General features: G+C 38.9%; 2 protein-coding genes and 1 long non-coding RNA gene across 3 annotated transcripts in view; 2 read left to right on the top strand and 1 right to left on the bottom strand.

Annotated features, from left to right (window-relative positions):
- LOC148190004 (uncharacterized) overlaps window positions 1-4,791 on the top strand; it is a 14,143-nt gene extending 9,352 nt beyond the window's left edge. Inside the window, exon 3 of the long non-coding RNA XR_015776282.1 lies at window positions 4,684-4,791. This is a non-coding gene — a long non-coding RNA (uncharacterized LOC148190004). The remainder of the gene's footprint in view (window positions 1-4,683) is intronic.
- Window positions 4,792-8,774: 3,983 nt separating this feature from the next.
- Window positions 8,775-10,557, bottom strand: helt (helt bHLH transcription factor). Its single transcript, XM_042484431.2, has 4 exons — window positions 10,476-10,557; window positions 9,765-9,869; window positions 9,509-9,605; window positions 8,775-9,250 (listed from the first exon to the last, which is right to left on the bottom strand). Exons 1-4 carry the CDS (start codon window positions 10,500-10,502, stop codon window positions 8,775-8,777), a joined length of 705 nt encoding a protein of 234 aa, XP_042340365.1. The 5' UTR covers window positions 10,503-10,557.
- A 3,870-nt stretch (window positions 10,558-14,427) lies between these two features.
- The window catches only part of acsl1a (acyl-CoA synthetase long chain family member 1a), a 55,332-nt gene continuing 44,656 nt past the window's right edge, over window positions 14,428-25,103 (top strand). The window contains exons 1-2 of the mRNA XM_042484569.2: window positions 14,428-14,499; window positions 16,716-16,850. The gene's annotated coding sequence lies outside the window, so the exon portion shown is untranslated. The remainder of the gene's footprint in view (window positions 14,500-16,715; window positions 16,851-25,103) is intronic.

Genomic DNA, 25,103 nt, shown 5'->3' with positions numbered 1-25,103 from the left:
AAATTAATCTAATCTGCATTAGCTGTGTAATGGTTAATATGATGTAATGATACTATAATTTCATTACTGTTATTATGTTTAATTAAGTTTTAAGATCACTGCTGGAAATTAACTTTTTTTAAGTGTCTAGCTGAAAAAAAGGGTCACCAAAATTAGTATAGCATTTTTAAACTTTATATAAAATTTATTATTGGCAGTTTATGAGACACCCGGGCACGATATGCAAAAGACCCCACCACCTCTCCTACACAGGAGCAGGACACACAGACCTTGAGGGTTTCGTTTTTGTTTTGCATTTCTGTGTAGTTATTATGCATCCTTTTTAGTTGTTTTGTATCTCTTTGCAACTCATTTGCATCTATTTGTGGTCATTTTAAGTCTCTTTCTGGTCAGTATGTGTCACAGCAATTTGAATGACGTTTTGTAAATGAAGGCCACGGGGGCCTGACACTTAGGGACCCTGGGCCTGTGCCTGGTCAGGCTGTTTAATAATCCATCCATGAATTTTAGGAATAGAAAAAACAACTACCAAAGACATTATTTGAACCTGCAGACAAATAAAAAAAACCCTCATATATTTACTATTCTACTCAAATATCCCCTAATGCATGTAGATAAACAGCAAAAACAAAACAGATACAGTCTAGAAATGACAACTCTTCTCTATCAGTTCAACACCAGTCTAGCAGACTCAGACACATGCAGTGTTTCCAGTCCAGCTATTTTAATGAAGATTACAAGCAACTTGTTTATCTTGGTAAATTGCACCAAGGCACTTTAACTGTAACTAAAAACTGCTCAGGGATCCACATGCTGTGACCAGGGATAGAAAACGGGGTGTAGGCAAGGGGTGAGTCATGAGTGCACCCTGGAGGCCTAGAGCAGAGACAGGCGACTTGGTTTGCTCGGGGGGACACTTTTGCAAAATTACAGGAAGCCAGGGGCCAGTCCCTGCAGCCCCATACTTGTTTCTAGGATTTTAGAATATTTCCGGTGTTTTAGGACGTTTTTCAGATTTTAGGCCAATTCTAGTATTTTGAAACGTTTTCTGGATTTTTGAACGTTTCTAGAATTTTAGGATGTTTCTTGGATTTTAGGATATTTTAGGAGTCTGAGTACGGCTGGGGCCATTTTTTTTGCGTGTCATTTTCCCTCTCTCTTTTCATTTTCTGTAATCTATAATGCTTTCTACGTAAAAAAAACGACAACAAAATTGTGTAAATACCATTAAAACACTTACTGACATATGAGAAGTTTGTGAAAAATACACATACAACATATGTATATACACAATATATGTTCTGTTTTGTTTTCTTTTTTAAATGTTCAATGATCAATCAAAATCCCTTTTTTTGGCAGTTTGTTCCGTCTCGTTTGAAGAATGACTTGGCTTATTTGATTTATTGCCGTATGTGGTTGTTGTTCCATAGTCTGTGTTGTGCTGCATCATGTTCTTGGTGTCAGACATGGGTGCCCTGCTGTGAAGGTCACGCTGAGGTCAATGAGGGTATGACCGCTTCACCCACCACCGCGATGACCACTTCCGTACCACATATTGGACTGTTAAAACACCGTAAAACCAAAATGGAAACAATCTTTAAATTTACAATATTGTTTCAAGTTTAAGACTCTGAGAGACATATTCTCTCAGCGTCTCTCGTCCTGGTGTGTGAATGTCTTTTTTTAGTTCTTCATTTATCCTAAACAAGCTCTTTCAGCTCAATCAAAAGCATTCAGTCACACTATCAACATTCACACGAGAAAATGCATATCTGCTCAATCTCATTCAACTTGGCCACATGCAGTCACTGGAGATAAAGTCTTTGATTCTCACTAACTGCTAGTCTCATTTCTGCTTTATTTTTTCCTGTGGATTGGCTACTCAGTTCGTGACCTCAGAGGGTGACCTGTGGCGCCCCAGGGTCGCCCCTCGCTGGCCCTAGGCTGGCCCCGGACACTGCTAAACACAGAGGAGCGTCCGGACAAAAGGGCAAACATACCATGCTCGCCCCTCATGAGTCCAGCCAAGCGCACAGGGAGCACATTAGGACCTCTGGGTTTTATTTACCCTTTCTTTTTGGCCCCTCAAAGAGTCGACTGGGGCGTCAAGTTTGTCAGGTGGCTCAGCTGTGACCGTCTGACCACATCACACACACTCACGGCCTTTCACATTACCAAAGAGCTTCACGTTGCATTCTCCTGATTCACGTTGTCGGTTTACATATTCTCTGTTCGCCACTGAAGCGTTATGTTTGAGAAAGATTTCTGGCAGGAATAAACCGGCCTCAGTACAACCTAAAGGCTTTTTCAAAGAAAACTTTCACACGTGAATGCAGTCACACAGGCACGAGAGTGATTGAAGCTGAAAGGACGGCTCTCCACACTGAATCCCAAGATGGGAATTCCAGTGCTGCTGGAGATCTTGAGCTTTACTTGCAGAGAGGAGACAGAGGCGTGTTAAGTGTGTGATGCATGGAAATAAAAAGTGAAGTGCTGACAGACATGACAGCAGTTTACAACTCAACAGGGTTGAGAAATTATTTCCATTTTGAAGAAAAGATAAAAGCTCTGCTTCTAGTAAAGTTCTGCAGAATTTCAATGAAATTATGCTCAACTAGAAAGGTGGAGACTATTTTAATGAGCACTCGTTATATCATTTAAAGGACCAGCTCACCCATCATTTTTGCACTTCCTTTTGTGGCATCTAACCACGCTGATAGGTTTGGTTTTAACTCATTTGTTTCTGCATTTAACTCTGATTTGCATAACTTTCTAAAGTAAAAGTAGCAGTAAAAATAGCAAACTATTATTCACTTCAGTTCAATTCAGTGTATAAGTTTGTTGTGCAAATGAGAATGAGAGAATGTTTATCAGAGATCTCAGGTGCAAAATACTCTATACTGAATACACAACTTAAAAACAGATAATGGCAATAAAAACAAACACTAAAAACGAACACATATCTTTGGTAGACAGAAGTTAAAATGAAAATTTTAAGTTAAGATGCACACATTCTGGGGCTCTATTTGGGCAGTTTAGACCAGAGAGGGTAAACTGTGATACTTAAAGATCATTTTTGTATTTTGTAAAACACTTTTTAAAAGTGTTTCATTACCTCTCCTCTTTTGTCTCCAGCTATCTAATCATGTGTTTCTATGCTTTCATGATTATCCTATTTTTTAATTTTGCTGTTCTGACTCCTGTACCCAAACAAATTACTCGTGCACATGTTCTTGGCGATTCAGGTCTTTTTTTGATGTGCATACTGAAAGAGGCATTTTGTAAGTCACATGAATGATATTGGACTGTTTAAGGAGATGAAAGCCAGAGCCTTGACAACAAAAGCAAACTGTTGCATGAAAAATGTGTATCTGCTGGTGATTTTGGAGTGCAAACTTAAGTTAATATCTTTATTAAGGGTTCTTTGATTTAACAAAGTTGTCTAAATATGAATAATTTATTGATGTTGTCCAACTTAATGCCATTAGTCTCTAACAAAAAGGCCTTAAATCATAAATTATGCCACTCTATTGGAGACGTCTGGTGAAATTACTCACATGGTGTTATTGTTACATTTGCCTCCTCTTAACACATACTCCCTTTATAAGCACACACAGGAACTGGAATGCATGGCGCTCTTTGTCTAACTACCATGCAAAATTACCTGATTTATCTCGAGCACTTTCCAATGTCACACTGTCTGTGCTTGTGACAAAAGTGTCCCTTGTTGTGGCACACCAGATAACCAAACCCACCCTCATGGATCTCGCAGCACCACAACTGAAACACGCTCTCTCAACCTTTTGTCCCCCCAAAAACAAAGAACTGCACTTTCTCTTGGCAAATGATGCCTTAATTGTGCAAGTTAACAAGCTTGCTCTTTTTTCCCATGAATAACAAAGAGTTTGGTCTTAGTTTGTTTCTTTTTGTTTGTTGTTTTTGTTTCTTTTTCTTTTTTCTGTGGTGTGTTGTTGCACGCTTGTTGGACTGTTCCCATGCTGCTCGCTCGCCTCCATATTTCTCAGATTGTCAGCCGTCCTCTGCATAAGCAAAACTTAGCAAAACAACAAAAAGAGGAAAAAAGCAAGACAAGTGAGGGTGTCACTAAGACGATGGTCCACAGTTGGATATTCTGTACAGTATTCATTATGTTTTCATTTATATCGGAGATGTCTTTGACCCTTGTCTTGCTTTGCCTCAGTAAAACACTGCCTCTTTTATCACTCTATTCATTTTTGGCTCAAATATCTCAGTTCTAAATGGAGGTAGTGTTGAATGGGACATCTCCATGGATTTGCATAATCTGATGGCATTGCTGGTGAGCACATAGAGGGTTGTGCCAAGTGCAAAAAGGTGAAGCCCTCATCTCTTTGGCAGGGGGTAAAGAGGACTTTGAAAAACCAACTTAGTCAGAATTCATATTTAATATGTTTATCTCAATGTCAATTTTTAGCCTGCATGAGCAAAAAAATGTCTTGAAAATTGCAATATTTATATTTGTTTTCTTTCTTTATCTCCAGTCATTAACCTTTCTTTTTATCAGCATATTAAATAATGTCACTTTTTACAGCCTGTGATGAGCTCTCATCAGAATCACTCTCAGACAATCAAAAGGCATTCATTCATATGTGCTGTTTTCTCTCCTCCTAACAGACTCCATTCATGTCTGCGCTCTTCTTACAGTGCCCGTCATTCTTCAGACATCGCTGGTGCCAAGGCAGTAGGATGGCTGCCTCGCTCTCTCCGATGGGAAACTGTTGCTCATGTGCTCTGGGTTGGCTGCCAAGTTTTGGCATTATTGGTACAAGGAGGGGGGAGGGAGGGGGGAAGTGGGGGTGTACAGAAAGGGGTCCCTTTAAACCCTGTGAGATAGTGGTATGTGTTGTGGGAATGATCTTCATCCCTTTTTCCCCCCTTTTCTTAACACTCCTTCTATCTCTCACTGTTTCTGTTGCTCTCTCTTCTTCTGTTGTTGCCAACCCCCGTCTTTTCTTGCAGGAGATCAGACGACCATCCTGAGGTGAGCCGGCAGCGATCCGATGCCACTAAAGGACTTTGATTACCAACCAGCACTGACTGTTGGGTTTCTCACAGCTTGTGTACTTCTTCTTTGGCTTCGCTCCCAAAGCTCGACTGTACCCCTCAAACACACGACACCATGGTAAAAGAGATTTGCTATTGCACTCTCAGAAGCTTAGCTAACCGTCTAAGCCTGACTTTGCTGTTCATAGATCAAAAAAGCAGCTAACAGACACTTATAGGGCATTTATGGAAGCCTCTATGGACTACAGCAGCCGACCTTTGGAGCCTGTGAGCCCTTAAAGCAGCGATAATCAACTCACGGCCCGTGGGCCAAATCTGGCCCCTGATAAGAGTGCTGTGTGGCCCCCCAAACAATTACTGATTCACAGTGAAAAAGAAAGCGATTCACACTGGGAATTATTTTTGTATCCATAAGGTGCCAGACTGCATAAAACAGCATAAAAATAGAGCTTGTTCATCAGAAATCCTAGAAACTCCCTAAAAAACTTAGAAATGTCCTATAATCTTAAAAACCTTCTAAAATCCTAGAAAACTCCTAAAATCCGAGAAACATCCTAAAATCCTAGAAATGTCCTAAAATCGTACAAATGTCCTAAAGTCCTAGAAATGTCCTAAAACTCTAGAGACATGGGGCTGCTGCAACTGGCCCATGTCATTTTACAAAAGGGGCCCCCAAGCAAAAGCAAGTTGACTGAAAGGAATAGTTTGACATTTTGGGCAATACTCTTAATTCACAAAAGACAGATGAGAGAATTGACACCACTGTCGCGTCTGTCCATAGATGCTACAGCAGCTGATTAGCTTAGTTTAACATAAAGACTGGAAGCAGGGGGAACAGCTTGGCTCTGTCCAAAGGTAACAAAATCTCAACCCTAAAAACAATTTTAAAAAAAATGTTGGCATTGTCCTGGAAAAAAAAACCCAAAAATTATTTCACACAAAATTAACCTCACATTTAACTTGCTCAAAACATTTAAAGCCAATATTTTATGGAGGCAAAATAATTTTGCATTACAAAATTTAAGATGAACTTTATTGTTCCCAAGCAGGGTAATTCTTGTGATTTTGCAAAAGTGACGTACATGTCCTTGGTGCAACCTGTATTGTGTCTGCAGAGGGAAATGCAGCTTTACAGTTATTGCACTACAACAATAATTAAATAAATCAACACAAAAAATTGTTTATTGTAAAAAAGAAAAAAACAAACATTTTTTTAAATGGATGCACAAGCCCTCCCAAAATAGTATTACCTATTTAATACGGCTGATTTATTTTATTTTATTATTTTGGTTATTGATAAGAACTCCTTTTCATTGATAAGATAAAAACTTATCAGAGACCAGTAATTTCTTGAACGTATTCCCATCACCATCCCTTTTTCCACACAGTGACTGTGACTTTTTTTTTTATCTTCATATTAACTTCATGTTCATCACAGTTTAAGTTTAGACGCAGAGTGTGAAAAGCCTTTTTCCTCTGACATTCCAGTGATGAATATTTTTTTTTTAAAGTAGATTGTTAATGTTCAGCATGTGATATTAATGCGAAAGATAAACATTCTCAAAGTGAAGCTTTACCACTGCGGCTCAGTTTACATGACAATAAATGGTTTTGATTCTTTTTTTATCCGTGCTCAATTTATTATTATTCATGCGATGTGCTGCAGCTAAATCTTTCTCATCTGGCTGAACATGAGTCTTTTTTCCCTGTTTAGAGTCAGGATTTAAACCAATATTGGAGCTGTAGGGATCCAAGTATTCCTTCAAAAGCCTTTTCTCTTTTATGGTATTGTCACTTTTCCATCTGCTTGGGCACTTGTCTTTCATTTCTTTCATTTGCTCTGTTGTCGCTTGTCTGTTTTGGTCAGGAGCTGGTTAATGTGGGTTTATCCAACCATCCAGGCGATTAATGTGGGCTTATCCGTGCATCAGTATCCAGCCATCTGGAAATTATTCTTCTGTCGATCATATCCATGTCAACATATACATGAGGACACCTACAGCACACCTTGCTTGTTTTTCTCACAGTAAGGTAAGATATTATTGTCGAAGTTGTGATAAGAGAAAGGTGCGTGTTATAATTTTTTTCTTCTTTCTTCTGAAGAAAAACTGGGAGGAAAAGTGTTTTCTTGAACCCCTCTCAGAGAGAAACTTTGATTTCATGGTGTTGATTATTTTTCTTCACAATCACTCAAGGATAAAGCACAAGGGACGCAGAGATTGTTCCCCTTTCAGATGCACCACAATGGGGCTTCTTGGTTTAAAAAAACACAACAAGGAGTTTCCCTCAGCTCCTTCTTTAACTTCCCCTTTTTACAATCCAACAACTTACTTAAAGAAAGACAGAAGGAGCCTTGAAGCAGTTTAATGCATTCATTGAGACTCCGTGGTCGCATATAGCAGACACAAGCTTGGCAAAAACAGCTTTCTTTTGATCAGAGTAATTCCTTATTCTGTGGGAGGCAAAGAGCCCTTTCTGTCTGTAACTATTCCCAATGTGGCTTGCCTTTAGGAGGTGTGATAAAAGTTTAAAAGGCTTCACAAATTTATTTTTCTGTTGATAAAATTGCTCATGTCAATGTAATGCTGCTCTCTATGTTTGAGTGAAGGAACAACACATTTCACAAGTGCCAGCTTCTAACTAGGGTGGCTCTGTGTTCCCTGTATAACATCCCTGCTCCTGATGAATAGTCAACCCTTATTTCCCTAAACAGATGGAAATAGTAAAATTTGGCTAAAGTTTGGAAGGAAGGCAACTTGAATTGTTTTGATACTTTCTTCTGTAACTCTTTGAGATCCTGAAAATGCAACTTCTTATACTTCTTAAAAAAAATCTTTATTGACTTGTTTACCCTCATTAGGTCCAAAAATGTTTTGTATTTAATCACAGATTTGAATGTTAAGGAAGGGGGAGTGTTGTTGGGTGAATCCATGGTTGTGTTAACTGCAGGTTTGTTTAAGTCAGGAGTGGGTGCTCAGTGGAAATCGGGCTCATGCCTGCCCCCTGGACACCTGCTGTGACACCCATTAAACCCACAGATTAGCCCATAGATAAATATGTGGACCAGAGGGAAGAAAACTTTGAGCTTTTTGTAGCTTTTGGTCGAGTTTGAGTCCAGTCTTCCAGTCCTAGTGATTCACTTTACTGTGAAAGATGACTCCAAACCTACTTTTACTTTATAGTTTGATTTTGTTTCATAAAAAGACATGTAAGGTCTGTTTGTCTGTCTGTAAAATGTCAGTTGATTTTCTGTATGCATGCTAGATTTCAGGATAGACATGGGGGACACGTTTCCCAAAATGTCCCTTCCCCATAAATAAACTTTAAAGAACTATATGACTTATAGTTCATAAGTCGTAAAGATGTTTCCACCATACACTGATGCAAAGAAGTCATAAACGATTGCATGAAAAATCCCCAGAATGTGTTTGATGCTCAAAATTTCCTATAGGAGGATCCCAAATCCCCCATTTTCTACCCCCAAATCACTAGTAATTCAGCAAAGGTTTGAAATAGTAATAATTTAGAACAGATCTTTGCTCAAAGTTAAATTTGTTCTATTTTTTAGTTCATCCTAAATTGCTTTTTTCGGATCTTTATCCCCACAGGACAGATCAGATAACAAGATGCGGTTTATTCAGAAATATTTATTTACAACATATACAGGCTTCATTTTCATCATTCACATATATATATAAATTAAAAACAATATCAAAACGTAACAGAACTATTTACATGGCGTGCTGCGCACTGTGCAAACTAAACGTGTTCGCGTGCGTGTGACCGATGAAGTTGAAATAATGGTGATCGAGTCCTTGCACCGGTGATAAGTATCCGCCGTGCTGCTGTGTGTGCGCAGAGAGCGGCACCGTTGGGTACGAGAGGCCCGGGCTGCGGGTCGTGCCATGCCAGGAGAAGTGTCCCGGTGGACTCTGCTGGTACACGGAGTCAGACGGGCTGTGGCTTTGGTGCTCCGGGGAGGAGTGCAGCTGACTGAGGTAGTCAGTCGGTTCCGGCATTGAGCCGACTGAGCCGAACACTGGCTCGGTGACCACACGGGATTTAGACTGTAGGAAGGCGAGGATGCGCGCGTACTTGATGTCTTTGGTTTCAGCCCTGTCCTCGGTGGTCAGGTAGTGCACAAGGTTCTTCATGCACTCATGGTATCCGTAGTGGAAGTAGTTTGCAAACTCAGCCAGCAGTTCACCTGAATTATTCACAGAAAGCAGCGATTACAACTCTGCAGATAGTAAGTGATAGGCAAGCCTGACGCAGCATGTGCCTAAATCTGGAATTGCAACAAAATGCATAAATATTACTTCGGTCGAACTAAAAATTACATAAATGGACAAATAAATCAGATTTATACACAATCAGCATTGTTAAAGTTTTCACGCAGTCTCTTAGCAGAAATGTGGGATTGTGATGCGTAAAGTGTTGAAACTCCGTGAAAAGGTTGACTCACCTTTTTCTCTCCCACGGGGGAAATCCGCCGAGTGAAGAGCTCGCAGGTACTGAACTGTCATTTCCAAGATTTCAGCTTTCTCCAGTTTTCCAGAGTTCTACCAAAATATATAAAGTCCAACATTATAAAATGCTTGATGAAGATATTACATGTCCAGATTCATTGCCTAATGAACATCCTCTTGCTAAGTTAATAATATTTTACAATAAAAATATATATCTTTAACAGAAAATGTGCATTACAAATTTTACAATACCTGTTTTGCTAGTGCCATTGGTACAGTTTTTCCTAATTCGTTAAGGCAGCGATTAATGCGGTCCCGTCTTCGTTTCTCAATGACTTTGTGAGAGATGGGAGTTCTCTGTGTAAACAGGGAGAGAAAAAACATGAGCACACAAACATAACACAGTTCACTTCAATTTGTCAATCAGAAATACGAGCATAAATCAGTCAGGAAAATGTGATTAAAAGAATTAGTGACGAAATATATTTTTTAAACTTGATAACTAGATCTGTAATACCCGGAGAGTTTTGCGCGCAGATGTTGTCTGCTGCGCGCTCTGGAGCTCTTAGCGCACGGTAGACATCTGCGCTCCAGGCAGTTTCTTTAACTCTGACGTTTTATTTAAGATGTTTGAAAACCATATTTAGTAAATTTAGCATCCTGTAAGTGTTAAAAGCTCAAATGAATTATATTCTAATCGTCATATACTCCGTCAGTGTATGTAGTGTCAAATTAGCTATTTTACATTAGAAGCGCGCCATAGTTATCCTGTAACATGTGCCACAGAGTTGGTGGACAATAAATGCCACCTCCACTAACATGAAAAAATAACTCCAAGTTGTAGTTGAACAATATTACGTAAATACTGAAATACAAAATTCCATAAAAGTGACTCAAAATTGTTAAAAGTGCCGCGTTGCCAAAATAGTTCAGTCCCCACAGTGCAGAGCGCACAGCGCGTACCTTCCTGTCTTTCATTTTTGATGCCATCGACGGGTGTCTGTCAAACTTCTTAAATATCAGATCAGATGGAAGTTGGGGAGATGTGTTGCTCTGGCAGGAGATGAGGCAGACTGAGGTTTGAAGGGAAAGCTCCTCCTTATAAAGGGATCATCCAAGGGACTGTGGCATTCATGGTGTAAATTATTCCATGGGATTAGAGCCATGCATTGGGTAAATGTGTGCATTTAGGATCAGTTAAAGAAATAGTAAAAATCTAAAGCCATGGGCTAGCAGGGGGGCAAACCTGCTTTGTTAATCCACGTGGCTGTTCAAAAGACACGTGATTACTTTCGGAATATTATTTGCATAGTAACAACCCAGGCGGGAAATAAGAAGTGAGCGTTGGGATCGCCTGATCCGGCGGGGCGCACTGTGCGCACTGAAAACAAAGCCGGCGAAAAAAGAAACCCTCTTTCTTCCAACTCGCGTTTCTCACACGATCGCCTGTTTACAAATCCCAGCAAGCGATCTTAACTCTCATCCAAGCCCAGTCCGAGTTTTAAGGCCTGTCCAGTGTCATTAGAGTAATTAAGTAAGCCTTTAATAGGCTGTTCCGCCAAGTTCAGGGGAGATCTTTTGGAGACGGAGTCCCCCCGTTTGTTCTCGGCGTTTCTCACACGACTTGGTGACACGTCCATCTTTTATGAGAGATGGCAAGCTTTTTGTTTACATTCTTTATTTTGTTGGACTCCTCGGCAGGTGTGTGATTAGCCCTGGCACACGAGCGTCGTCTGCGTCAGGGCCAGCGTCTCCAGCAGCCTCTGGCACACGAGGGTTACCCACCACTGGAGACTCTTTGGAGAGGCTCAATTTGTATCCTATTATCCTATAAGAAAATGTCTATTCAGTCGAATGAATAGTTTCATTGGCCTAAATTTTAATAATGCTGTGAAAGAAAGGGAGAAATAAAGAAGAATGCAGCTGGTGTGAACGCGCATTATTCCCCGTCACCTGCAAGATGGGTAGCCTGGAGACCCCTATTCATTTGCCTAATTTCGGTCAACTTAACAAACTTTGGGAGAAATTATACTGCCATTGTTATGAAGGGTGAAGCTTTCTGATCGAATTAACAGCATGTTTTGATCCGGTAAATGTCATTAGAAAGAAAGAAACAATCGTGTTTAAAGGGGCCTGGGTAATGCGCCAAGTGGAGACGCCAAAGCGCAAACTGCACAAAGGGTGCTAGTAAATGCCACAGGGGACTTTTGTACCCTCACATTGCTCAAGTTTTTACCCCCAAACAAAGGGCATTATTTTATACTTGAATACATTTCATACAACAATTGGCTGTTTTCTTCAAACATATTTTCACAGCAAGGTTAACAACAGGTTTATTGTGTGCGCTACTCACAGATTCAAACTGCTCTCATGCGCCAAAACAGTTTGCTTCGATTCTTTCTTTCTTTTTGTCACTGAGAACGTTTTAATCTCGAAACTTTCACCGTGCTTAGATATATTTGATCCTGTGAGCGATGTCGAAGAATAAAAAGCAGCGGAGGTTAAGAAAGAAAGGCTCACAAGACATCTGAAGAGTTTGGAGAGTTTTCAGAGCACCATGGAGAGAAAAGCGCGAGCGAGCGGGACGGGGGCATAAAATCCAATTACTTCACTGTGCAGTTTTAACACTTTTTATGTGTTTCTCCTTTGAAATATGGAGGGACTAGTGTGCTGTTGCTTTTAAAAAACGGAATTAAATACTGGAAGTTTTTGCTGACCGACTTTGTAACGCCAAGTGTTGCGTCAATACGAGGCCAAATGATGCGCCAGGATTTATTGTACAACTCTGATGTGAAAATTGTATTTCCGTGATCAATTTGTTTTTTATTGGTCTCAGGAATATCTTATTTTCTGAATACATTTTACATATTTTTGTTTATCGGCTCGTCTGAGTAAGCCACTAAATATCCACATTTACACTTTTTTTTTTTTGGCAACCACAATGCAGGATGACATCAGAATAAGGTTTATTGCCAAGTAGGGTTTCGCTTATCTGGAATTTGCCTTAGTGTTTAGTGCCTACAGTAATCACACAATAAACATATTCAGACAGAATTAAAAATATTTGAACACCATAGGCTAGGAAAAAACAATATAGAATAGGAAAAAATACAATAAAAATCTGAAAAGGGTATTATGAAGATACATTTAAAAATACATAACATAACAAATTTGTACAATATAGATGTTTTAAAATGAGAACGTTTTGTACAGGATGAGTAAAAATGTTGATGGGGAGATGTGCAAAAGTTCACAGTGTTAGTGAATGTGTGCAATGCTTCATGCCATAACTGCTTTACTTTAAAAACTGCTTAATGTTTTTGATTAATTGTCTTATGGGCAATTATTCCTCATAATAAACATTTTTTTCACAATAGCTGCAATCTTTGCACATGTCCTGGAAAAAATATTTGCATTCTTTATAGATTCTTTTTCCATGTCTTGGTTGGATTGATTTAATTGGCACTAATACACAGTATGGCACAGCATATTTAATAGTATACTGCTTAACCTTAAAGAAGTCTTATTGGATAGAATCACAATAATTTGTAGGGCAGTGAAAGATGCACAGGACCACAAATTAAGTAACCACATAATGCAACAACAAATGTATGAACTTTAAAGTATGCAATAACGCAAAACCATATAAATACTGTGTACATATCAGTTTTGTTTTTTCTCTTCTGTTGATCCTGCAGATGGATCTGCTGTCCGCAGCTGCTGACGGAATAAGACTGGAATATCAATCCCCTTTATTTTTAATTTATGCATTTTTGACACACTGTTCACTTTCTGTTGCACATTTGTCTGAACTGGTCCTGTTTATAGAGCGTGATGTCACTTAGCTTACTGTAGATCTTTAGTTTATGGAAACTATGGAAAACAAAACACAACAGCCAGCATTATGCATTAATACTTGCTATTTTTCATACAGCCCATATTAAGACAATATCATTTTTTTTTTCTGTAATCACATCCATTTAGGATCGACAAATTAATTGAAATCAGTCAGGAGAGAGCAGACCGCTAGATTAACTTACTTGTGTGATATTTAGAGAATATTTGCAGTGCTAATATAATTAAGCATGTGTATTATTTTTAATCTATTTGTTTCTTATTATTTAACTTGTTTAGCCTTTTTTTTTTTTTTTTACATATTCTGCATTTCTGCATGTTTATTTTGCTGCAGTTTATTTTTGTGGCCAAATCCTGCAGCTTTTGGTTCTTCATGAACCAACGAAATAAGCAAAATTGATGTGTAATTATTGCAAATGCTTCTTAATCTCGGGTGAAATCATGTCTGTAAACCAGCCCCTTACATGAAAATATAAACAAGCCTTCAGCCAAGCCTGATTTGTGACAGCAGCTCAGTGTAGACTCTTGTGTGTGCGTTTGTGAGAGTGTGTGTTGTTAGGCGCTGCGCTCTGACCCGTGGTGACCTCTCAGGGTCCCGGACACAATCCTTTGGCTTGGTGCGCCACCCTCCGCCTGAACCACAGCAGTTCACACGGTCCTCGTTGAGCACATTGAACTGATCTAAGCTGAGTTCAGACTACATGGTTCAGCAGCTCTGAAAAACAAATACAGCAGCGACATAGGCTGAAGATTTACTCATTAAAGCCTGTAAACACTGGAACAAAGTTTTATAACACCCCACCTACGAAAACTATTATAAACCAATATAAACTCCTAAAGTAACATCACAGTGATATTTGTATCTTGGGAAATGGGAAAAGTGAACAATATATATGCATGTTTTATCAACCGCATACAATAATGAGTTGTGAATATTTCACCACAGACTCGTGATAAACTAATGTTTACTAGTATTATTTACAATATGTAAATGTGTATGAAAATATTTCAGTTCTTTAAAAATGCCTGTAAAAAACCCTCTATTATCCTCTCCTTTTAGAGTGCAAACGGCTCCCTCCTGTGGTGTGATATGGAAATTTCAGCGGCCTGTTCACTGGAAGAATCTTTAAAGGCAAGTAACTACACATTACCTGCTATTACACAATAATAGGAACTCTTTTTGAAAATTAAAACAAACAAACAAACAAAAAACAAGAATAAAATCCTGGTTGACAAATACTAAAGTCTTTTTTTTAATGTAAAAAATACTTGATCATAAAATACTTAAATCAGCCTTAATACTGCAATACCTTCCATAGGTTTTCATATGCAGAATGTAACTTACCCTAGATATATAATAATAAGATAAATTAATTAATTAATTTAATTAAATCCCAGAAACACATGACCAGCTGCTTGTACTATAATTTTGTACAAAGCATTATATTTTCCTCTAGTTCCTAAGTCTTTCAAATAAATGTACTGAAATAAAAAGTACAATATCTCCCTCCAAAATGTAGTGGAATAATGACAATTTATGAATACTCATGTACTACTTACTCATTACTGAAACGAATGAGTGAAACTTGGGCTCTGTTGTCAGACTCAACATCATTTATCATTATTATTTACTTTATTTTTAGTCCTTGCCATTTGATGTTGACCTTTATATTTATTTTATCTCAGTGCTGTAATGCTTTAATCACAGGCTTGAGGCCAGGAAATAGGGCATCAATAGGGTTCTGACCTCTCTGTGTTGCCCATTAATTCCTTTTTATTATTATTTAATCTTTCTTTTTTGGAGGGGGATTATACTCATCAAACATCCGTGCTCTTTGTGTGTGTGTGTGTGTGTGTGTGTGTATGTGTGTGTGTGTGTGTGTGTGTGTGTGTGTGTGTGTGTGTGTGTGTGTGTGTGTATTGTTTTGCTCATTGTGTGAGTTCTTTGTGATCACTACAGTTACTCATTGTGTTAAACTTTCAGGTGAACAAATATTTGGCCTGCATTCATTTGCCTGTAGGCTACTGGACTACCTGGATGAAAATGTGTGTCAAGTAACTTTCAGTTTGTTTCCCTTCACTTCACCACAGGATGCGGCTGCATGTTACATTTTATCATGCAGCATCAGCCTGTTTTGGGGGTTGATAGCCATCAAATGGCTTGATGTGTAAACAGCAATTAATAGCAATCTTTGATATGAGACCTTTTAAGAGCAGGAATTTTACCTCAGTGCAAGACTGAGATACAATTTTTAGGTACTTGTGTGTTATTTAGACTTTTCTATTATCATTGTTTTTGTTGTGAAATACTGCAGAATTTTAAACATTTTGCCCTCAAACAGTAATTTCAGTAAAAACCATTTGAGAAGATTAGACATCTGAAACAACTTGGAGCAAGTGGTAGAAAAAGCATGTAGATACTTCAAGTGAAAGTAATAATGCATTGATTTAAAAATACTCAGTTACAAGTAAAAGTCCTGCATTTAAAATCTTAAATAAAAAGTGCAAAGGTAATTTCAACAAAAGATTACTTTACTTTCAAAAGATAAATTATTGTATTGTACAATGGACCATTTAATATGATTTTGCATATAATATGATGGGATAATTGTAACTGACAATATAGGCTTAATTCTTACTGTTTTAACTTTACTGTTGGGCAGTTCAAGCTCACATACCCAAATCATAGAAAGATAATTCTGGCTATAACCAGGTGCAAATTTTCTGAAAGGTCCAATATGTAGGATTTTAGAGGGATATATTGGCAGAAATTGAATATATTATAATAAGTATGTTTTCATTAGTGTGTAGTTCCCTGGAAATAAGAATCACTGTGTTGTCATGACCTCAGACGTTTATATCTACTCTAGGATTTGTCAAGTGAAGCTGCTTTCTATCTATCTATCTATCTATCTATCTATCTATCTATCTATCTATCTATCTATCTGTTATGCTCCAATATATGCTCCAAGTGAGTGACCATACTAAAATAAAAGTAGACTGCGGAAGTATTTTCAGCTATTTAAGTAAAGTTTCAAAAGTGAAATTAGTAAATGGCTCATTTCATAATATAAGTATTAATATTAATATTATTTCATAGCCTACATTATTTCCTCCTGAAATGTTATGGAGTAGAAGTATTAAGTAGCACTGAATACAAATATTCAGGTAAAAAAACTGCTCATAACTTTCTTCCACTATATGTGGAGAGTAACGTTTCTGCCCTACAGGATGTCTGTCTTTTCCGGTTATAATCATTGACAGTGTAATGTACATTGTATGTACATTGTGAGATACAGTTAGCCTATTGTCAAAACATATTGACCAATGACAGCACGCCTCTGTCAGTTTTTGGCAGAGCAACACGTGTGGCCGCTCCTGATTGGCTGAGAGCTGCAGCAGATGAGTGAAATGTACACCGCCGCTGCCGCTGTTGCTTCTTGAAGATCAGGATCAAGTCTCCGGACCTGCTGCTTCTCACAGGTCAGTGTGCAAATATTTTTCACCGTCTGTGTCAAATATCACGCGCACATTAGCGTCCACTGTCTCACATGTTCGGACAGATTTGTTAAAAGCGTGATGCTTTAATGATCCCTCCTGAAAAAGCTGCTCCTCGCTTACTGTTGCCTTAAAATAGACCAGAGTCAAGCGCATTTTCGATCTTTTCTCCACATCATATCTTTTCCGTTTATCTCACACTGCTCACATCGACAGCGTGTTCAGTCAACCACAGGCTGTGTCTTTAATCAGAACAACATGTTCATCTGCTTTATCTGTCGCTGTCGCTCAGAAACTCCGTGTATGTTTGCAGATGATCCTCCTTTATAACAGATAAGGACACGTCGCATCTGATCAGACACCGTGTGTGAAATGATAGTTTGCAAACTTTTTTTCTTTAATCTCAGCCTCACCTTCTGTGCGCGTAACTGCCCTGCACAATGACGCATTGTTAGTTAATGAAATAAGATTACAACAAGGGGGGAAGAGTTACAATGTGACCATTATTAACAGCAACTAGCAGCATCCCCCCGCCATATCTATTTAGTTCACTATGACCTGGTAACCTCAAACCAGTCCTCATTAGCACAAGTGCACAAGGAGCAAACTATATGTATATGGTTTTTCAGGTTTTAGCCACCACCAATCTTTTGCAAATTCTGCCCGGCAGACTTGTTTAATCCATCACAGTAAGCATGAAGTTTGGATTTATTTCTTCATCATTATGAGGTATTGTAGTAGGCTGTAGAATTTTCAGATTAATCTAAATTACTGGATACATGATTTTCACACAATTCATTTTCATAACTTCTCCATAACTATTTAACCATATTTAAATGACTTTAAGTGGTCAAAATGGCTAGGCCTAAAGATGTATACATTATCAAACAGCACTTCCAAAGCATGAGCGGATTATGAGACAGTGGGCCCCCTGGGCAAAAATATTCAAAAGGCCCCACCACCTCTCCTACATAGGAGCAAGATTCATGGAATTTATGAAGATTTTGCATCTCTTTTTGGTAATTTTGTGTCTTTTTGTCACTTTTTCTCTTTTTGTGGTCATTTCGAGTGTCTTCCTGGTCTGTATGTGGCAATGTGACATTTTGCAGGTTAAGGCAAGGAAACACCCTGACACTTGTGGGCCCTGAGCTTTGCCTGGGGGGGCTTCTTCAGTAATCCGTCCATGTTCCAAGTCATTTGCAAATATTCACTGGTTAGACATTACCCCCACCACTATCTGCATACTATACACCAGCAGAGTGCTGCAGGAATGAGTCCTAAAACATGGAAATGAGTTTACATTTCTGTAGTTCTGGTTCTGTCGTCTCAAAGTCAGTGGGTTTGTTGAATTTGTTTTTGATTGAAATAAATAACATCTGTGGTTAACACAGGCTTAAAAGATTTTCATCTTTTGTTCTGCAGCATAAAATATGTAACTAAATACCCTAATTGTTAATTTTGAAAATTTCAGGTGTCTTACAAAAAAGACGTCTGCTAATAATTGGCCAAATGAGACCACAGAAAATCATCAGACCAAATGTGACTTTACAGCCTTGTTGTGGTGGAGATGTTAAGTCATGCAACCGTGGTGTAGTTCATCAACATTAGCTTTTTACTTCTGCAGATTGCATTTATGGTTCAAAAATCACAAATTTGGTTTAAGTACCATAAACAATGGGTACCTTGCAAGAGCAAGGCAGCACCTCTTTACTTCACCCCAATACTGAGATATGAGAATCAGCTTCATTGGCATGCATAGTATGTGCTGTCAGACAGCGAATTATGTAAACATACGGTTGCCTTATCAGTAGGAAAATTACATTTAAAAAGATCTCAAACTCATTTCATCAACAAAAATTACAGTGTACGTAATGAGTTAACTTGCCATCACAGCAGTGTGACCTTTTGAAACTTTACTGCACACAGAGAGACGGGTCGTTATTGAGATCAGTGGTTGGACGTTTCTGTTATTTCCTCTCAAAGAAAGATTCAGTGAACAGAAACTCCTAATACTGTCAGACAGAGGTCTGATATGTCTTATGCTGCTGTACAATTAAGTAAAGGATGTTGAAGCAGATCATAACTGAACTCTTCAATCAGGAGGTGTTTTTCTGGCAAGCGAGGCAAGAGTCTGTGGAATGCAGCTCCAGTGGGTGTTTGCCGTCTTCCTCCCTTTTTTCAAACAGCATTTTTAAAGCATTAGGTAAGGCTCCTTCCATCATGCTGTGCAGTCACATAAACATTTACACCACAGACATGGGGTGATCGTAAAGTGACCGTGTAGACTCAGTCATGTGTTTTTATTTTTGCCCTTGAGTACAGGAGCAGCTTTCATCAGTGACATTGTGTGGTTTTGTGATTCAGGGGGTGACTGCCGCTCTGTTGTCACTCTGCTTTGGTCATTTGAGAATACCAGCATCAGCTTGTCTGCCTGTTTATGGGATGATAACATGCAAAGAACTTGATGTCTGTTGACACAACAAACAATAGTGGCTCTGATGAATACCTGTAGCTCAGGGCAGGGTTTGGAAAAGTCATCCAAACACACCAACAGTCACTGATGTCACTAACTGTTCAGGAGAAGTTCAGGATCAAGCCACCCTCAAATTACAGTGTTTTAATAGAAGACAGAATTACTGTGATTGCTGCCTCTCTTAAATTATTTAACAATGGAACATATCAGAAAATTATCCCATTTTAAAAAGTTTTTCACAGCTTAATCACTCATCCAGTCGACAGTGTATTCTTACCTTATACTCCTATTATTGTAATGTCTGTGTAGGTGCTGATAGTTAATTGTGGGAACACCATAAGTATTTCTTGTTTACATCTAGCATGGCTACAGCAAAAAGCTATTAATTGATAAGATGATCATATTAAGCATCAGCTATTAGAATGTATTTATAGTTTATTATTTCAAGTAAGAATGCCAAATATCTCCTCAGTTGTGAGGATGTCATGCTTTTCTTTGCATTATGTGATGGTAAACTGCATATTTGGGGCTTTTGGACTATTGGTTGGAAAAAACAAACAATAACCTGTCATAAGATAAACGTTTATTGATCCCCGGCAGGGATATTCAGTCGATTAAATCAATATAGACAAGTGTGGAAAGAGATACAAAAAATAAAAAAGGAAGAAATTAAAAAATAAAAACTACACAGTGACATTGGAGACCGAATGGCACGGAAAAGAGAGAGTGGTGTGATTGATATCAGCAGAGTCAGCAAGTCTATGTATACAATTACAGTGTATACTAGATTGGACTATGTCATGTTGACATGTCTGACATTTTACAGACTAAATTAAAGTAACTTATAAGACAGCAATGATCTATCTTTAATGAAAGTGAAAAGTGAAAAAAGTGAAAAAGTGAAAATCTAGCATTAAAAATAATGTGTGCTGGACTTTTTCAGGTAGAAGAAGGTAGAAGGTAGAAAGGATTTTTTTTAAACAAAGTTTAAAAAATGAAATTGTATTTGTCCTTGATCCTGCTACATCTTAGGGGTTGAGGGATGAGTTGATTAAAATCACCAGCTTCTATGAAGATTCCATCTGGTTGTTTGGCATGTTGATGCTGGTGGCATCATTCAGTCCCTTTAGTGCATTTTTTAAATTTGCATCAGAGTCTTTTATTCTTATGGCTCCCAACAAGGTCCGCCCATCCAGTGTAGTTGCTGAATGAGCCTCAGTCGCATCTCATCCACTTTATTGTCTGTGACCGGACATTAGCCAGAAGAAGGCTTGGTAGAGGAATAGGTCTTGGTCCAAGTCGGGTCAGCCTGATCCTAAGGCCGGCTCTCCTCCCTCTCTTTGTCTTGTGCTTTCGGATTTGTTTCTCCCCTTTGGTCTGACTGGCCGCTCAGCATATGCCATTTTTGAGATCCTCTCATAGTCTGCTACATCAGTCCAAGCCCCACACAACTTTTCCTGATGTTGATAGGTGTTTCTCTATCGTAGAAAAGTCGTGCTTCAGCAGAAGGGGCCATGGTGTCGAAAAAATATAGCAAAAAGGTTGCAAGGATTTGTGGAGCTACAGGCTGTTGCATCTACATACACTGCCGTCATCATGGCGGAAAAAAAGCACCCTGTTTCATTTGTGACCGTTGACAGCACTATGGAATAATGTTTTTACAAGTGGGTTCTTACTGTTTCAATCTTGGACCTCAGCAGCTATCTGTCTGATGGCGATAAAGTCTCTGGGGGCAGCGGCCAGTATTTTGGGAGATCCAGTGTAGCCAGCAGAGAGCCTTGCCAAGACTTTCTCCTGTGTGTGCTAGTCATTTACACTGATCTATAAACAGACATCTGCATATGAATCAGGGCTGACCCAAATGCTTCGAAGCTTCAGTCATTGCCATGGTAATCAATGTCAAAATCAGTATTCGAATGCTCCATTTGTTTGTTAACATATGCCTTACCCTTAAAGACCTGATGAATTAAGAATTAGCTAACTAATATTAATCATATAGCATCAGCATGATGCTATATGATTATATGATCAGACAAGGACATTTAGACTTAATGATAGACTTAATGATAGGTTTGTGATGCTACTAATGAAAGTGGGACAGTTTGACCACATGTGACAGGTTTACAGATACTTCGCAAGATGTTTAAAATGTCAAGTGTTTGGAATACTTTCAAAATTTACAAAAATAATCCCCCAAAGATCAAATGCCAGACATGCTAAAGGAAACTTGTATGTCAGAAATTGACAACAAGCTTTGCAAATCATGTGAAAACTGAAAGTAACAGCTCAGCCATCTTGAAAAGTAATATTGTATTCTAGCTAACAAAGTGGCTAATTGCCACCCAGTTTTAGGTGCATCAACATTTTTCACTGAAGCTTTGATGCCCCAAAACTGGGATTTTGGACAATGCCGCTACATTTCTAAAAATCGTCATCAGACGATAGCTGATGGGTTTTGAGATTGCATTTTGGCCATTGTGTTCTTGCTCTTTTGCACCCCTCACTGATTGTGTACCACCCGCTCAAATGTGATTGGTCGGTAGTACTTGGACTACAAACAGAAACCAGAGTGCTTCTGAAGCCAAAATATTTTCCTGTTGCCTACAGATTCTGCAAATATCAGTTTATAGACAATACAACTGCTTGAACATGCGCATGAGGACATGAGACATAACCTAACCCTCTGAAAGTTTCATGCTATTTTGCTGATTGACAGTCGGTGGTGGTGACAGAGAAAAAATGTGTAGCAGTACAGCTCTAAAATGAACAGTGCACCATTTAAACTATTTAAAAACATCGGCTTTTTAAATGTTTTATCAGGAAGGATATACATCCATGAGATTAAATCTTTCAACCTTGAATCTTAAGATAATTTTTGTTTCTCCTCTAAGTTTGATTGGCTGCCAAGATTTTACTGGGACTCATGTACAGACATTTCACAATGACACCATGCTTTCTTTGACCTTCAGCGCTGAGGTCATGTGATGCTGTGTTGGTAGCTGGTGACGGGTGCGTGACCTTTGTTCCACTTCACAAATCCCATCCTCCACCCTCCCTCTCTGCTGCATTTCTCCACTGTGCGACCATGTGACTGAGAGTGTGTGATTTCACCAGCGAGGTCGGGACCTGCAGTCTGGAGCGTGGCTGTCTTGTGCAAGGTCAGCCTTTGTATCCCAAAACTGGGGTTGAATATGACTGAAGGAGGATGAACACGAGGCAGGCAGAGGGTTGATGCAGATGAGCTTCAACAACCATCCAGAGCCGTGCAGTGACAATCACTAAGAGGGTTTAATTTGCAGCTTCCTGTTCATGCTGTTGCAGCTTTCCCTTTAGAGTGTCGCTCAGCCACTATACTAATCACGGCAAAGTGATGTGTCATACTTTATCCCTTCAAACCTGAATATGTTGACTCATCCGTCTATTCAGATTACGTCCCTTGTGGCATGCTGTACTATTTGTAAAACTGTTGAATTATCAATGAGGTATCAGCAGCTGGACTAAAGCAGATCCAACAACAAGATCCAATAACACGTATATTTCCGCATTTTGCTTTTCCAGAACAGAATCAATAGTGAACAGCCATATGGGGTCGTCACACGTTTAGTTTCAGGTCAATGAAATGGTCTTGTCCATCCTTTTTATTGAGCTACATTAGGCAGAAAATCTGCAATGGACAATCATAAACACAACACACACAACCAGCTTGTGGAGGAGTCATTGTTTTATAGATGTCCATGACATCAGGGCTACAACAGCAGATTATTTTTGTCACCCATTAAACTGCTTCAGTGGCATATCAATACCACAATAAAACACTTAAAGAAGTACTCAGTTTTTCATTAATGAGATCCTTTTCACTACATACCAAGTGTTTTTACAGTAAACATTTCTTGCTATAACAACTTACCATTTTATTACATCTAAAATGTTCTTGTTATATACGTGTACCACATATATATCATCTATTTAAAACAAGAAACATTATTCCAATTTTTATCTGCAAACAGAGCGGGGCAAAAAATTCATTCTTTGATGAATCTCAATTTTTGAAGATGATCTTGTTGCAGAAAAGTAGATAATGGGGAATTCAAAACCTAATTCTTGACATTATGAGTTTTTTCATTTTGTTGGTCTGGTCCGGTGTATGAGCTTAATCCAGCTCATCGATAATCTTTTTATCAGTTCCCTCCGCTACTGGCAACAATCAATTTTGCCAGATAAAATGACAAATGTCTGGCAGATGTTACCAGTTGTAGCAAGCTAGGTGATAAAACCTGTTCTGTTCATCCTGCTGCCATCTGGAAAAAGATACAGGAGTATCTGCTGCCAAACCACCAGACTGCGGAGTTGCTTCTTTCCCCGGGCTGTGAGACTCCTCAACTCCTCCGATGCTTCAAAGATGTAGCATGATTTAGGATCAAGTTTTCTTTTTTTTGTAAAGATTATTTTTTGGCAATTTTGCATTTATTAGATAGGACAGATCAATTGTGTGAAAGGAGGAGAGAGATGGGATGACATGCAGCAAAGGGCTGTGAGCTGGACTTGAACCTGTGGCTGCTGTAGTAAGGGGCACCTGCTTTATCCACTCAGCCACCAGACAATCTGGGTTTGGGATCAACTTTTCATTTAATTTCTTCTTAAACCATGTTTAAGAAAAATGAAAATAAATCTGTCCTGTACCTTGTACCTCATTGCCATGAGTTGGTTGAACATGCTGTCTCTGAGTGACTTTTTAATGTTTCCATATTGATATAGGGTATTTTGTTCTAACATATGACTTGCTCCGTAGTCATCACAGTTCACCTATCATTTAGGGTGTAAGACAGGTAGCTGGGCAGGCTAATGATTGCATTTAAATTAGAGCAGATAAACAGACTATTTTTTTTCAAGATTATTTTTTGTGGCTTTTATTGTCTTTAATTGACAGGACAGTGTGAGTGTTAAAAGGGGGGAGAGAGCGAGGGGGAGACATGCAGCAAAGGGCCAAACCCAGATTTGAACCCACAGCCTCTGTTCATGGGGTGCTGCTCTATCCACTAAACCACCTGCTGCCCCAGATATGCAAGCTATTTAATACAGTCTTTTCATCTGTGCTTTGTGTTTTTGGTTTGAGGAGTTCTAAAGAGGACACCATCCTTCAAAATCTCTAAATTAGAGACTAGAGTTACGTGTGTCTCTTATACTACCATGTATCAATTGATCCACTAACTATTACAGCTATGCATGACATAAAACAACATGTGCAGTCATCTAACAGCTGAGAAAAAAGCTGTGTGGAAGCAACTGTCTTGTCAAGAAGAGATTAAGCAGTTTGTTTAAAGGCTCCATGTGATAATCCTCCAGTGATAAGGTTGTAATAATGAGTTTAAATAATCTGACTTGAGGCACAAAACCTGAGCCGACGAGCTGCTCTGTTGGTTTTTAAGCTTATTTTCTCTTTGCGCTGTCCTATGAAGAGGAACTTAAACATTTTTGAGGAAACCAAGTGTGATTGACCAACGCTGTGTTTTTCTTTGACTTCCTGGCTGTGGTTTCAAAATTACAGCTGCAGTTGACTTTCAGGCTGCAATCTTGATGTTCTGTTATGTGTCAAATGAACCAGCTGCCCTCTCCCCCCTTTTTTTCCCCCAATGTCTTGTGTGTGCCGGGGTGTGGGGTGACTGGCGAGCTGGCTCTGCCATTGGCTTGTCATCTTCCCAGTCCAAGTATGGAGAGCAGAGGTGGTGGTGGAGGGGGGAGTTGTTGCATTACCTTTTGCCTTCAAA

The sequence above is a fragment of the Plectropomus leopardus genome, chromosome 3 (assembly GCF_026936395.1).
Source record: "Plectropomus leopardus strain MGB_pleo_1.0 chromosome 3, ASM2693639v1, whole genome shotgun sequence".
Classification (NCBI taxonomy): Eukaryota; Metazoa; Chordata; class Actinopteri; order Perciformes; family Serranidae; genus Plectropomus; species Plectropomus leopardus.
The sequence above is the reverse complement of the archived record's forward strand: the minus strand, read 5'-3'. Positions and strand labels throughout refer to the sequence as shown.